The sequence below is a fragment of the Rana temporaria genome, chromosome 7, assembly GCF_905171775.1.
Source record: "Rana temporaria chromosome 7, aRanTem1.1, whole genome shotgun sequence".
Lineage (NCBI taxonomy): Eukaryota > Metazoa > Chordata > Amphibia > Anura > Ranidae > Rana > Rana temporaria.
The window spans coordinates 174,585,803-174,599,101 of record NC_053495.1 but is presented as its reverse complement, the minus strand read 5'-3'; the positions used below and the strand labels follow the sequence as shown (position 1 = coordinate 174,599,101).

The 13,299-nt window shown below is 38.1% G+C and overlaps 1 protein-coding gene across 7 annotated transcripts in view; it reads left to right on the top strand.

Annotated features, from left to right (window-relative positions):
• Positions 1–12,349, top strand: part of ELAVL4 (ELAV like RNA binding protein 4) — a 150,685-nt gene extending 138,336 nt beyond the window's left edge. For 4 of the 7 annotated variants that reach the window (XM_040360517.1, XM_040360519.1, XM_040360522.1 and 1 more), the window contains exons 5-8: positions 1,106–1,259; positions 3,193–3,418; positions 8,222–8,260; positions 11,672–12,349. In XM_040360517.1, the coding sequence (XP_040216451.1) occupies positions 1,106–1,259; positions 3,193–3,418; positions 8,222–8,260; positions 11,672–11,999 (747 nt within the window). In that variant the 3' untranslated portion in view covers positions 12,000–12,349. The remainder of the gene's footprint in view (positions 1–1,105; positions 1,260–3,192; positions 3,419–8,221; positions 8,261–11,671) is intronic. The other 3 variants (XM_040360523.1, XM_040360518.1, XM_040360520.1) reach the window with 2 other exon arrangements.
• The last annotated feature ends 950 nt before the right edge of the window (positions 12,350–13,299 follow it).

The following is a 13,299-nucleotide window of genomic DNA, read 5'->3' as shown; positions in this document are numbered from 1 at the left end:
GACATATTAAGGCTGCCTTGAAGGAAACCTGTATAAAGGGAAATATTAAGACTGCAGATGCTGGAGTAATTTTTAAAATGCTAACTGCTTGGCTGTTATACTGACTATGTGGTTTTCAAAACTTTCTGAAATGGTACTTGGCAAAGGTATACACATTAAGGCCCCGTACTCACGACCAAACATGTCTGCTGAAACTGGTCCGCGGGCCAGTTTCAGCAGACATGTTTGGTCGTGTGTGGGCGCGAGCGGGCCGAATTCCAGCAAACATTTGCCCGCCGGGCCTTTTCCCAGCGGACAAATATTCCTGGACTTGTTTTAAAACAGTCCGCTGGAATTCTGCCCGCTCGGACATGTACGGTCGTCAGTACAGACCTACCGTACATGTCCAGGCGCCCGCCGTCCCTCGCATGCGTCGAATGACTTCGACGCATGCGTGGAAGCATTTTAAAGGCGGGCCGCCCACGACGCTGCGTCATTGTCGCGGCGACACCGCGTCATCGACGCGGCGACACTGCGGACACGCCCCGCGTATTGTTTACGCGCGGACTTCTGTACGATGGTGTGTACAACCATCGTACAGAAGCCCTCTGGCAGACATGTATGGTGAAAACGGTCCGACGGACCGCTTTCACCATACATGTTTGTTCGTGTGTACCCGGCCTAAGAGTTCTGCCTTTACTGGCTACAGACTTTTCAGGGTCAGTTACTCAGAAAGGTCTGATTTTAGAGAAATTCAGTCAATCAGAATTCTCAGGAGGGCATTAATGGCAGCCCACATGTTTCTCTCAGTACCGGTTCTTTTAAAATCCATTGACCTTAAAGTCATGAAGGCACTGCCAGCAGATTTTTCTCAAAGAATAATTTTTCAGATCCACTTATTTTCATATTATTAGTTTATTACTGCCCCTCCTAGCTTCAGAAAATTTGATAAACGTAGATTATATTTAGACATTATATTATATTTACACATCAGAAAAGCTATGCTATAAAAAAAAACATTGTTTACAACCAAATCTTTTTTTTTATAATTTGTTTCTAGTTCCATAGGAGACTTTGTATTAGAGAAAAACACCTGATTACAAACATTTCCTTTCTTCTTGACCAGGTTTCCTATGCCCGCCCCAGTTCCGCATCAATCCGTGATGCTAACTTGTATGTTAGCGGCCTTCCAAAAACGATGACGCAGAAAGAACTGGAACAGTTATTTTCACAGTATGGACGCATCATCACCTCAAGAATTTTAGTTGATCAAGTTACAGGTACACACTGTTATAAGATGGTTCAACAGATATCAAAACACTTGCACTCTTGCCTTTGGCCATTGTTGGCAGTCCAAACAAGGGATTCCCACTTGTTTTGTTTTTTCATCAAAGGCATAGCTCCATCAGTCTGCCCATTAGTAAAATGGAAACAGTTCAAACTGGCTTGGAGCACTGTGGGAAGAGATCTTCAGTGGCAGGGAGTGAACCTTCTATTTCAGTTCCTGCTTCAGGGCATTTACACGAGACAGTCCAGGTTTGGGGTTGTTTTGTTATACAATCAGAAGAGATGAACTAATATAAGAAATTCAAAACAGAATTTCTCCTCTTAATATACATCTATCACAATATGTCATGATGTCAAGACATCTTTTATGTGAAGCTTTGCTTTGCCCATGAAGAACAAAACAACACATTTACTATAATGTCCCCTGCCCAGCAGCACATACTTAGCTTTCCTTTACCCCTTCTTTAGCTGTATTCAGATCCAAGGGGCAGAAAAAAGAATTTCATGTAGACCATGAGTCTCTCAAGTTATGGCTTACACTGAGGATATAGACTCTTTCCATGTGAAAGTGCTGGTGCTTGGTAATTGATCCAACACGGTCACATGGAATAAGTCAAATGCTTCTTCATATTCTGAAGTGTCTAGTATGTTCTTACCAGTGCCAGAATGGGATGGCAGGGATAGGAGGAAAAGTTAAATATGCATTGCTAGGGATGGGGTTTAAAATGTTTTAAAATGTGCCACTCCCAGTTCCTTTCACAGGGGCCTGGTGCCCCAAAAAAATTGCAAAAAATAAAATAACAATGAATGCAAACACCCAAATCTTCTCAAAAATGTATGTTTACTGAATAACTTTCAAGATGCAAGCCTTCCAAATACTATTTCTATTTAGTAGCAATTATTTAGAAAGAGGTTTTTTTTTTTCGATTAAATAAAAAGAAGAGCGTGATGTTCTCAACCTATGATATACTTACTGTACATTGAAAGATATCAAAATGTGTTCAGAAAGTCAGTTTGTGCCAGGATTGCAATAATTTTCAATATATTCTTACATAATCCCATGAATATAAACTTCACTTCACGTTCAACTCCAGCTTGTTGGTATAAGCCTTGCTCTGTAGATAACAAGAAACCACCATCTTCCTCATGAAGCATAAGTGTATTCATATGGCAATCAAGCCATCTTAAGGGCAAGGTAGAAAGGGCACTTGCCTGAGGCCTAACTTTTCATTTAGGTATAACATTAGCTTTGTTCTATATCTCCCTGGACTGAGTTTTTTTCCCTAGTCAATTTTAGGCATGTCATTTAGACATGTGGTTGGGGGGGCAGTAAAAATGCTTGTTTTTTTGCTGCTTCTCAACCTCCCCACCTATGCTGCAATAGGCAATAGACAGGGTTCTTTACATGCCATGGTCATAATGCCTCACTTCATGCCGGCAGCAAAGTTTACCCAACATGTTGTGATCAGCGGACAGCAAGCAAAACACTCAGGTCAATGGGGAACACAGCAAATGCTCAGCAACCAGGTGCAATGCATGAGGTTGCAGTGCATTTGTCGCCAAAAATGGGGTTAAAACAAGCAGTTAGAAGGCATCTCATCACTTCCTCACCGCCTGTCAGTAGCTTCTGAAGTGTGATCCAAGCTGGTTCCTTTTGTTTACCAACCGGCCCTATCAGAGTGCTGCTTCTTCTTTTTGATAAGGTTACCTTATAGCCCCATTAAAATTCTGGACAAGTGCTAGAAAAGTAAACAATTTTTATGGCAGAATACTCTTCAATTAGCTAAAGATGGCAATGAATTATACAAACATTGATCAACCAAGTTTCTACTCCCAGTCCATCTAGCCTGCCTTATTACAGCACAAACTGTTTTTCCACTGTACATTTAGGCTTTTACCAATAAAATCATAATGTCTTACTTACAGGTGTGTCTCGGGGAGTTGGATTTATCCGCTTTGACAAGAGAATAGAGGCAGAGGAAGCCATAAAGGGCCTGAACGGACAAAAGCCAAGTGGAGCAAGTGAACCAATAACTGTGAAATTTGCCAACAATCCTAGTCAGAAAACTAGCCAAGCATTGCTCTCCCAGCTCTATCAGTCCCCCAACAGACGTTACCCAGGTCCTCTTCACCACCAGGCACAGAGGTTCAGGTAATTATACATTTATTTTGAGGGATCATGTCAAAGTGTAGCATAAAGTCAAATAACTACAATGGAAGTCCTCTTCTCAAAAATGTGTTTTAAATGAAATAAATACTTTGGTTAACAATTAAGAAATTAAAAACATGTGGACAGTTTAAGACAAACTATTATTACATGGGTGACCAACATGTATATGTGACCAACGCATGACTAAAAATAACTCAAGACTGACTAATCCTACTATTCATTGAAAACTGCAATGAGTGGCTCTAGTGAATGCTGGTCACTCATATTTCGTCAGGACTGTTGTGTAAAAACTCAGTTCATCATAACAGCCAATCTAGAGAAGCACACTTTTTTAGCGTTTAGTAGCAAAATTGGCTAACCTTTCAGTTAATCTTGCATGATTTTTTGTAGAATGACATATATAAATTATAGAGGTACTGGTGTTGCAGCAGTGTGTGAAAGGAATTGCTTTTAGGCCAATAAGTAGGAATGGGACTGGAGCTACCATAAACACTATGTCACCATAGGGAGGTTGGCGACCTCCATTTATTCAGTTGCTTTGTGAGACTTCTTATAACTCTGGGTATTGGAAACTCCATTTAGCCTTCGGAAAGGAATAGGGAAGGTCCTAAAGGTTTCTAAATTACTTTTTCACACCACGATGACATCACTACTTGCCTGACCAAGAAAATGTGTTTTCTTTCACTGGCATGGCATGATATCACTGCCACTCTTGATCTTAAACAACAACACTTTTATATGGAAATGTTTCCTCTCTCCCTAAGTCTACCCTCTTTCAACCTTTGCTGCTGTAGTGAAAAAAATGTTTTTTCAAGCTTGGCTATTCTTCTGTGCTGTGCACTGATTTGCTCTTAAATCACCATTTTTGCCATACACACACACACCCTAAGAATGTCATATAGTGCTATCAAATCTTTGTGTATTCATTGGAAAGAAAATTTGTTCTGTCCTTGTCTGCCTTTAATTTTGTGGTGCACAATAAGAAAAGTGCTGTTTGTGCGCATCAGGGGCTGGCAAGACATGCAGAAGCAGACCAAGGCTTTGTTTATGCTGATATCTGTATCTTCAGACATTGATTTGTTGGCTAGCTGGCTTATCTTTATGGTAAGAGATTGCTTACTACGGCTGGCTAGAAAATATGTAAATGGAGACGGCAATGTCTCGGTTCACACAGCATATACAATAGAAAGGTAATATTCATTTGGTGCCGGGTGATGGAAAAGCCAATTTATTCTCTGGAGTTATTAGACTGACTGTCCTCCACAGTGGCTGGGAAAGTGTTAATTCTGCTGATGCCAGATAGGCCAGTAGCTCATTTTTTCCAGTGTAAAGGGGTAATATGGTGTAAGCGAGGATGTCTCCTCGTCTCTGTGTAAGATAGATTGATTATTCACTCAAAACTGCTCAAAGGCCTATTTTATTCAAGGCTGAGAACTAATCTTTTGCCAAGTTTCAGAAGGTATTGATCAGCTTCCTTCCAATATGCTCCCATGGTGCTTTACAGGGCTGCTAGGCAGTGCTTGGAAGCTGAAATCTTTTACGAGCTATCATTTTTTAATATCGGTGCGTGCAGTGTCTAGGAAAAAAAAGATTAATTATTGCTTGCCTTCTTCTAAATGCATAACTATTTTTGGTGACATCTCTACTCCCCCCACCTCACAAATCCCTCTTTAGACCTTCCAAAAATGTAACATTCTGTACTCTGATTTTGTTCCAAAAATTGGAGCAGACTTCTACTGCCTAAACCATCTTGATTCTGACAGGTGAGGTCCCAGGCGAATGAAACATTATTTGCTGTCGATCAGGGAACATCCCAAGCATTACATGGAATTAACATTTTCGAGCTTACATGAAGCGATAGACAAGCTAATGGCAGAAAGGGTGTCAGTCTTTGCACTCCCTTTACATTTTAAATGGACTCTGAGTTTGCATTAAAAAACAAGTCCTGTCTGATAGAAAACCAAGATATTGTTATAAAATGAAGAGCTGCTGGAATCACTAAATATAGCCAATGAAAGCATTATTATATTTTCAACGGAGAGTAGTCCAGTATCTGATGCCTTGAATAATGCTCCCTTTTGCATAATGGGACCAGAGTATTTTTTTATTGGTCCAGTGATTACACACAGTCTTAAATTCCATCTCTGGACCAATTTTTTTTATTTATAGAATGGGGAAGCTTCAAAACCTTAGGTGTTTTTTGCCATTTTTGTCCCCTGTCAGGGCAAACAGTATCAGAAATTCCTTCAATGGCAACACAGATACAATTATGTTTTTAGAAGAGGGAGGAAGGATTAGATCTTCTGTATTGAACAAAACAATTAACCAGGGCTCGATACACTTGATATACGGGGGACGGATGAGTCATGTAGAGGAAAGCCAGTTCATGATTAAAACAGTTTTATTATCCACATAGTAAAACCATAAGGTAAAAAGCCAACGACTTTGATAAAGCACATGTGCGTGAAACGCGTCTTCACGGCAACAGACCGGACTGTGTTCCACACTGGTTTCTTGAGGCCTCCATCTTGACTACACACACACTTCCCACTGCCGTCCCATAGTGATGACATCCGGGCGCGTCCTGGCTTGACTTCCTGGACAACAGTTATCCATCTCTCCCAGGCATGGTTAATGGCACCCCGGTTGTTGGATTTGATTCAGTTAGCCCACCAACGCCCAGGACATCAAAGTGGTATAGTTGTTTTTTTGCCTTATGGTTTTACTATGTGGACAATAAACTAAACTGTTTTAATTATGGCCTGGCTTTCCTCTACATGGCTCATCCATCCCCAGTATATCCAGTCTATTGAGCACTGGTTACTTGTTTTGTATGATTTTGTGCTGCATCTTCCAAATGTGAAATGCCAGCTGCACCAGTCTTGGATTTTTGCACCCTCCTTTTTCCTCTTTGCCTGCAAAGCAACTTGGTCCACAGCTCTTAGGCCCCTTTCAGACGAACGGCTGTTTTGCCGCAGCTAAAAGTATGTTTATGTTTTGCTGGAATTCAAGACTCCAGGCACAGCGGTCAGCTGCATTTGTACAGTGCTTTTAGCTGCGGTTGCGTTTAGCCGCGGCGCGATATTGAACAGGGATCCGACTTGGATCCCTGCCAATACCAAGCACTTGGTACATAGTGTTTTGTTATCTTCTGTATTGTGGTTGTTTTCGTGTCCTATCTCGGCGATAGCCCGTAACACCCATGTTTATTTGTACTGGAATCACAGGGAAGGGTAAAAAAAAATAATTGGGTCACATGCAGGAATAAAAAACTTGATGGAAACTTAGGTCTTTGTCACTCTAAAGTTTAAAAAAAATGGGTAAAGTGTATGTTAAACCAAAAGCTTCTTTTTTTTTTTATTTCACTCATTTTAAACATCACTTGTTCTGATAATGTCTTTACATTTTCATTTGTGAATGTTGTTAAAAACTCTTATATTATTCAAGGCTATGTACAGTGATCCTTTAAGATATTGCTAGGCCCAAGGCAATACTCTTTTAGAGTGCCTGCACTTTGCACCTAATAGTACCCTGTAAAGAAGACATCCTGTGGATACAAAAGTTAAATTGAACCTGTGGTTAGGCAGTAGACATTTAAATATCAACATCCTTACAAATGTAACAATTAAATGAGCCTGACATTTTAACTGCACCAATTAACACTCAAAAATTCACATCAGAACCACTGAGGACATTTGTGTCATTCTCTCCTTGCTCCCCATCCCAGCAGGGACTTAGCAGACATCTATGTTTTTATGTTAACACAGAGCAAGTGCTCTGGGATGGGAGAGTATGGTGAGCTGAGCTGTGGAGAGAATAGTTTGGATGACTTCAGTGCTTTTGTTGTGGACTTTGAGAATTAACTTCTCCACAGTGCCTGTAGCTCCAAAGGTCAGACAGAGCTTGGTTTAAATTGAATTTACTGTTTACGAATATGCAAATCATGAATGCCCATAGCCTGTCCAATTACACTTTCCGACAGACCACAATCTTAATATGCTGCTGGATCCTTGAAAATACTTCCAGCTACAGGCAAACACACAGCACCCCTCCTGCCTCATCATTATAAAATCATTGCTATTAATGGAGGATGTATTTATAGAAGTTTTAAATTCAGAGCAACATTGGGCTTCAGTCAATCAGATATCATAATACATTTTTTTCTTATGTTGTTAAATCAATGAAAACTTTCATTATATCAGCCGTCTTCTCTTTGCTGGCTGGCAACACTTTTGATATCAGGCTTTGTATTCAGTGTGTCCTCCAACCCTAACAGTGTTTAAGGTGATGTACCTGTGTGCATTATAGTAGAGTGGTATTTGCATTGTGTAGCAGACACCTGCTATTACCGGGTGTCTTTGCATCACCCCAGCTTTCTAATAATGGTGTGAGGGTAAGATATGGTATATGAGGACTTGATATATGAAGGCTATATTTTGTCCTTCCAAATATGATTGAAATTTTATTTAAAAAAAATATACCTGCCTACTGTGCAGTGTATTTTGTTCTCCAGAGCTACAGGTGCACTTTAAGCCCTACATACAGCATCTGTTCCTGTCCACATTATTTGAGTAGAGAAGTTAAAAGGCAGGCTGTTACATTTCTGGAGGTTTTTCAATGTATGAAATGCTGCTTGATTGACTCCTACAGGCTAAACCGCCCAGCAGCTAATCAAGTGTTAGAAGATTTGTCTTTCTATTGAAAAGGGACGTCATTAATAAAGGCTCCATTGAGCTCTCTTACCATCTGTAAGACATTAACCCAAAGACACTCCTTCTCTTTCAGGCTGGACAATTTGCTTAATATGGCCTATGGCGTTAAGAGGTAATTAGAATTTTACAGAATGCCAGATGTCCATGTTGGCACAGATTGGTGCTATAATTTATTTCTTTTCTGTTTGTTTTGTTATTTTTTTTTTAATTCACTAACTTTATTTGTGTTTATTTAATTGCTCCTTTTTTCCCACCAGCATGCAAGATTCTGTTCTTTTGAGTTGGGACTTCTGTTGATTTTTACTTTTCTAAGGACGTCAGTGTATTGTGTGGTTCCATTTTTTTCACCATTTTGTTTTTATCCACAGGTGGGCTACAGCAGCAGTTAAGGTATACCAGCTACACTGACTAAAAATTAATTCTAAGAGTCAACAATGACCTATTCCAAATTTAATTGGTATGGATTAGGGGGTCTTTCCGTTTTGTATAATACATTCAAGTGTATCACTAAGCTTTTGTGTTGGATAGAATGGGAAAGGGTTAGAACCTCTGTACAGATTTTATTTCTGTGTGTATCCCCATTGGGGAGATTCATCTCTCGATTTGTACTGCTGACTATTGAAAATTGTGCTCCCAGACCAAGAAGTTAAGGGCAATCTTCCAAAGGAGACACCTATTTCACAACTATTTTGGAAGATTTCCTTTAACTTCCTGTTCCTTCTCTGGGACACAGGATTTCTTAATGATACACAGACATAAAAAAAAAATCTGAGTGTGATTTAAAACCCTTCCCTACTCTATCCAAAAAGAAAACAAAATACACTTGAAAATACACTTTAATTTAGGCAAATGCCCAAAATTACATCCACTATCTTAACAGGCAGGACAACACCATGATAAACCAGTAACAGGATTGCAAAGTAAGATTTTTCCCCAAAATTTAAAAATTAAACACAGTTATGTGAGTTTTATGGAATCTTATAGACAATATTATCCACCTTTAAACATCAGTTTTACAGCAGTTAGAAGAAGTAGATGAGCAAAGACTAAAACAGGTCAGATGACTCATCATGATCTGTAACTGAAACATGACCCTATATAAAACAAAATTAATTTGTCCAATTCACTGACAATCAGACATGGAATGGAATAATTAATCATTATTGGAAATCCACTGTTAAACATCAGATTTACAGAAGTTAGAAGATGTATAGATCAAAAGAAAAGTAAACAGGTCTGATGACCTATCATCTGTCACTAAAGCATTACTCTAAATAATTCAAAGTTAATACATTCTTCTTATTGACAATTGGCCATGGCAATGTATGATTTGTCATCTATAAGCTGACCAGATATAGCCAAGAAGTCTTAAGATATAGCAGACATGGCAGTGCTAGTGGGGGGTTTTCTGGTGGTCTAGTTTCTTCAAGAGTGAGCCCAGCACTGGTACAGCATGACCCAAACCATCCCAATAGTAAGGACTCTACCTCTTCACAAATAACTGATCTTAACATTTTTAAAAGCTGTTCGCTGTTGGCAGCAGGTTCTGGCTTGGCTTTCCTTCTGAGGCCTCGTATACACGACCGAGTTTCTCGGCAAAAAACTTGCTGGGAGATATTTTTTTGCCGAAGAAACTGGTTATGTGTACATTTTCGTCGAGGAAACTGTTGAGAAACTCGACGAGCCAAAAAGAGAGAATGTTCTCTATTTCCTTGACGGGAATGGAGAAAATTGGCTTGTCGAGTTCCTCGACAGCCTAACAAGGAACTCGACGAGGAAAACGATGTGTTTCGCCCGTCGAGTTCCTCGGTCGTGTGTACGAGGCTTGAGTCCAGTGTTCACTGCAAAGAATCTTCCCTAGGTCACTTGACTGCTAAATGCCACTTATAATTTGCTAACATTTAGATGAGAATTTGAGCAATCAGATGGCTTTGGGGGAGTAATGTTTGTAGGAAAAATTTAAATTGAAGGACAAGCATGATTTGCAAAAATTAAAATGCCCACCACATCAAAGCCTGTTGTCGGCAATGGGTGACTTTTAAGCTCAGTTAATTAAAAATTTAGGTCTACAGGAGCAGAGCATATAGAGAGGAGCAGTGGGGTTTATTAAAACTGGAGAGTACAAAATCTGGTATGCATGGTAGCCAATCTAACTTCAGCTTGTTCAATTAAGCTTTGACAAAAAAAAAACTGGAAGTTGATTGGTTTTTATGCGGAGCTGCACCAGATTTCGCACTCTCCAGTTTTAGTAAATCAACCCTACAGCTATCAAATTCAATAGAAGGGTTTCCGTGCCACCATTTAATAAAGATGAAAAGGAAAAGTAGTTAGATATGAACTGATGCTAGCAAAACCGATTTAGTAGGACACCAGTTTATTGTCAGTGTCTGCTGACAGTGTTGCCATCCTGTAATTAATTAATCAATTAAACAAACCCAATTTTAGGCATGTGCATAGTAGTTTTGGATGACGATAGTGAATAAATGCACAGTACGACTTCTGTATATAACCTGGATGAGTAAAAATACATTCAGTAAATCATTACTAAATCAGTTATCGCCTGAAGTTATGCTTGGCATTTTTGAAAAATAAAAGGTCCATCTCAGCAGTTCAACATAACAAATGGCCCCAGTATCTGGTTATGATGAAAACAAATGATCTGTATAGCTGTGGATGCCTTAACTGCCTGAAAGCTTTTTTTCATTTGCAGGTTTAATGACTTTCACCTTTTATATATTGGTTGGTTTCTTTTATGCCTTCACAAGCACTTTATTACAAGGCCAGTGTTTCTATTAAATGACAAATTAAGTGATATTTTCTTTTATTATACATGTCGGTCAATATGGAATCCAGCCTTCATACCAACACGTTATGGATTAAAATATAAGAAATGTTCTAAATTTTTTAAAAAGTTAATTGTGTAAAAGTTGGTAATTTATTAGTTAAATAATTGCAGCTGGAAAGTTACATTTTGTCAAAGCCTGACTTATATCAGGCTTGTTATCCCCTGAATATTAAATGTCTTTGCTACCTTATTGAGCTTGGAATACATTTGAATAATTATGTCCAGTATTTTTATTATTTCAATATTTCAAGAACCTGGGTGAAAAAATACTAATTAAAATTAAAGTTTGGAAGAACAATACCCAGGGCAGAGATGAAACCCACTGCTGGCCAATCAAATCTTTATTTTTTGAGTCTTGTTGACAACTACCTGAAATCATTTGTTACAAATACTAGCTCATGTGCCTGAATCCATTGATTGCATTTGCCTCCATTTATTTACTGTATATAAGAAACCTATCAAAAAAACTTAGTATCCAAAATTGTATAAAAAGTAAATTGATCATATTGTGGGCTGATATCAAATATGGATTATGTATATTGTTGTTGCTATTACTATACATTTTTTCCATTAGTAGAACCATTTCATGTATATTTAAACCATTTTTTTCTTTCTCTATTTCTACCACCTATGTTTGTTATGACTTTATTTATATCAGTTTTCTCCCTTTCCTTTTAGGTTTTCTCCAATCACTATTGATGGAATGACAAGCTTGGTTGGAATGAACATCCCTGGGCACACGGGTACCGGTTGGTGTATCTTTGTTTACAACCTCTCTCCCGACTCAGATGAGAGCGTCCTTTGGCAGCTTTTTGGCCCATTTGGGGCAGTCAACAACGTCAAAGTCATCCGTGATTTTAACACCAACAAGTGCAAGGGATTTGGCTTTGTCACAATGACCAATTATGATGAAGCAGCTATGGCTATCGCCAGCCTTAATGGATATCGCTTGGGAGACAGAGTTCTGCAAGTTTCCTTTAAAACCAACAAAACCCACAAGTCTTGAATTTCTAGCCTACATCGACCTAAAATAAATTCTGTTCATGAACAATATAATGAAAAAAATAAAAAACAGACTATAAATGGCTTATAACCAACCATGGACTTTATAAGCCAGTGTTGCCTAAGTATTACCATTGGATATCCTGTGATAAACCAGAAAGGATTTTATAATGCTTAGAAAAAAGAAAAATAACAAAAAAACTTTGATGCATTGAATGTTCTTTCATAGCTGTCGTCGTTGAATATAATATACATAGAATACAATGAGCAGGGCTTTTTTTAACCCAGCCGGCTAGTTTTACGCCTTCTTTGAAGGTGGCTGTTTTTAAGATGACCATGAGTTCATTTGAAGAATTAAAAAAATGAAAAAAAAATAATTAAAAAAACTTGAAAAAATAAAAACAATTTTTACAAATGTAATACAATAAAGAAAAGAAAAAAGTTTTTTTCTTTTCTTTCTCAGCTTTCTTTTCTGTTCATAAGATGAGACCTTTTCAGATTGGTGACCTGCTCCCCCCTCCTTTCCAAAAGCCCTTTTAGTGTGGGAATGTAGCAAAGGTTCTGACACTCAAAGGGTATGAGTATGCATGTGTATATATGTATATATATATATATATACAGTATAATTATATATATATATATATATATATATATATATATATATATATATATATATATATATATATGTAGAAACAATATAGTATGTATAAGCAAAAAGGGAACAAAAAAAAATACTTTTGCATTTAATTGTATTGTTTCTCAACTTGGTATTGAAAGGAGATTCCTGAGGGGACAGCTAAGGTCAGATCACCTGATGACGCAAAACAATTTAAATAAGCGAACAATGTTGCCAAAGAGTTTGTCTCTTTGCTGAAAATGGGTTTCCAGAAAAATCTATTTTTATAAAATATAAAGAATTTTTACAAGAGAATCTGGATTTGAAAAAAATAAGATAATATTTTGACTGGCTAATTTAGGGGAAAATTGACAACTTTGTCATTCATACTGCACTGGTAACTTTTTAGAGAACAAGATATGTTTTAAATTGGATTAGTAGATTGTTTTTTGAAAGAAGGATTACAAACAGTTGGTCTTCGTATCTTTTTCATAGCCTAATGCAAACAATTCTATTGAGCGAGGGAGAGTGTTGTACACAGGTCCCCCCTTCCCCACCCCCCCAAACCCACACAGTCAAAAACCCAAATCAAGCAAGAGGTGCATTGCAAGACAATTTTTTTTCTTTAAGTCATCAGTATAGGGTATCAGCAGAACAAAAGAGAACTTTTGTTTTTTTGTTTTTTGGG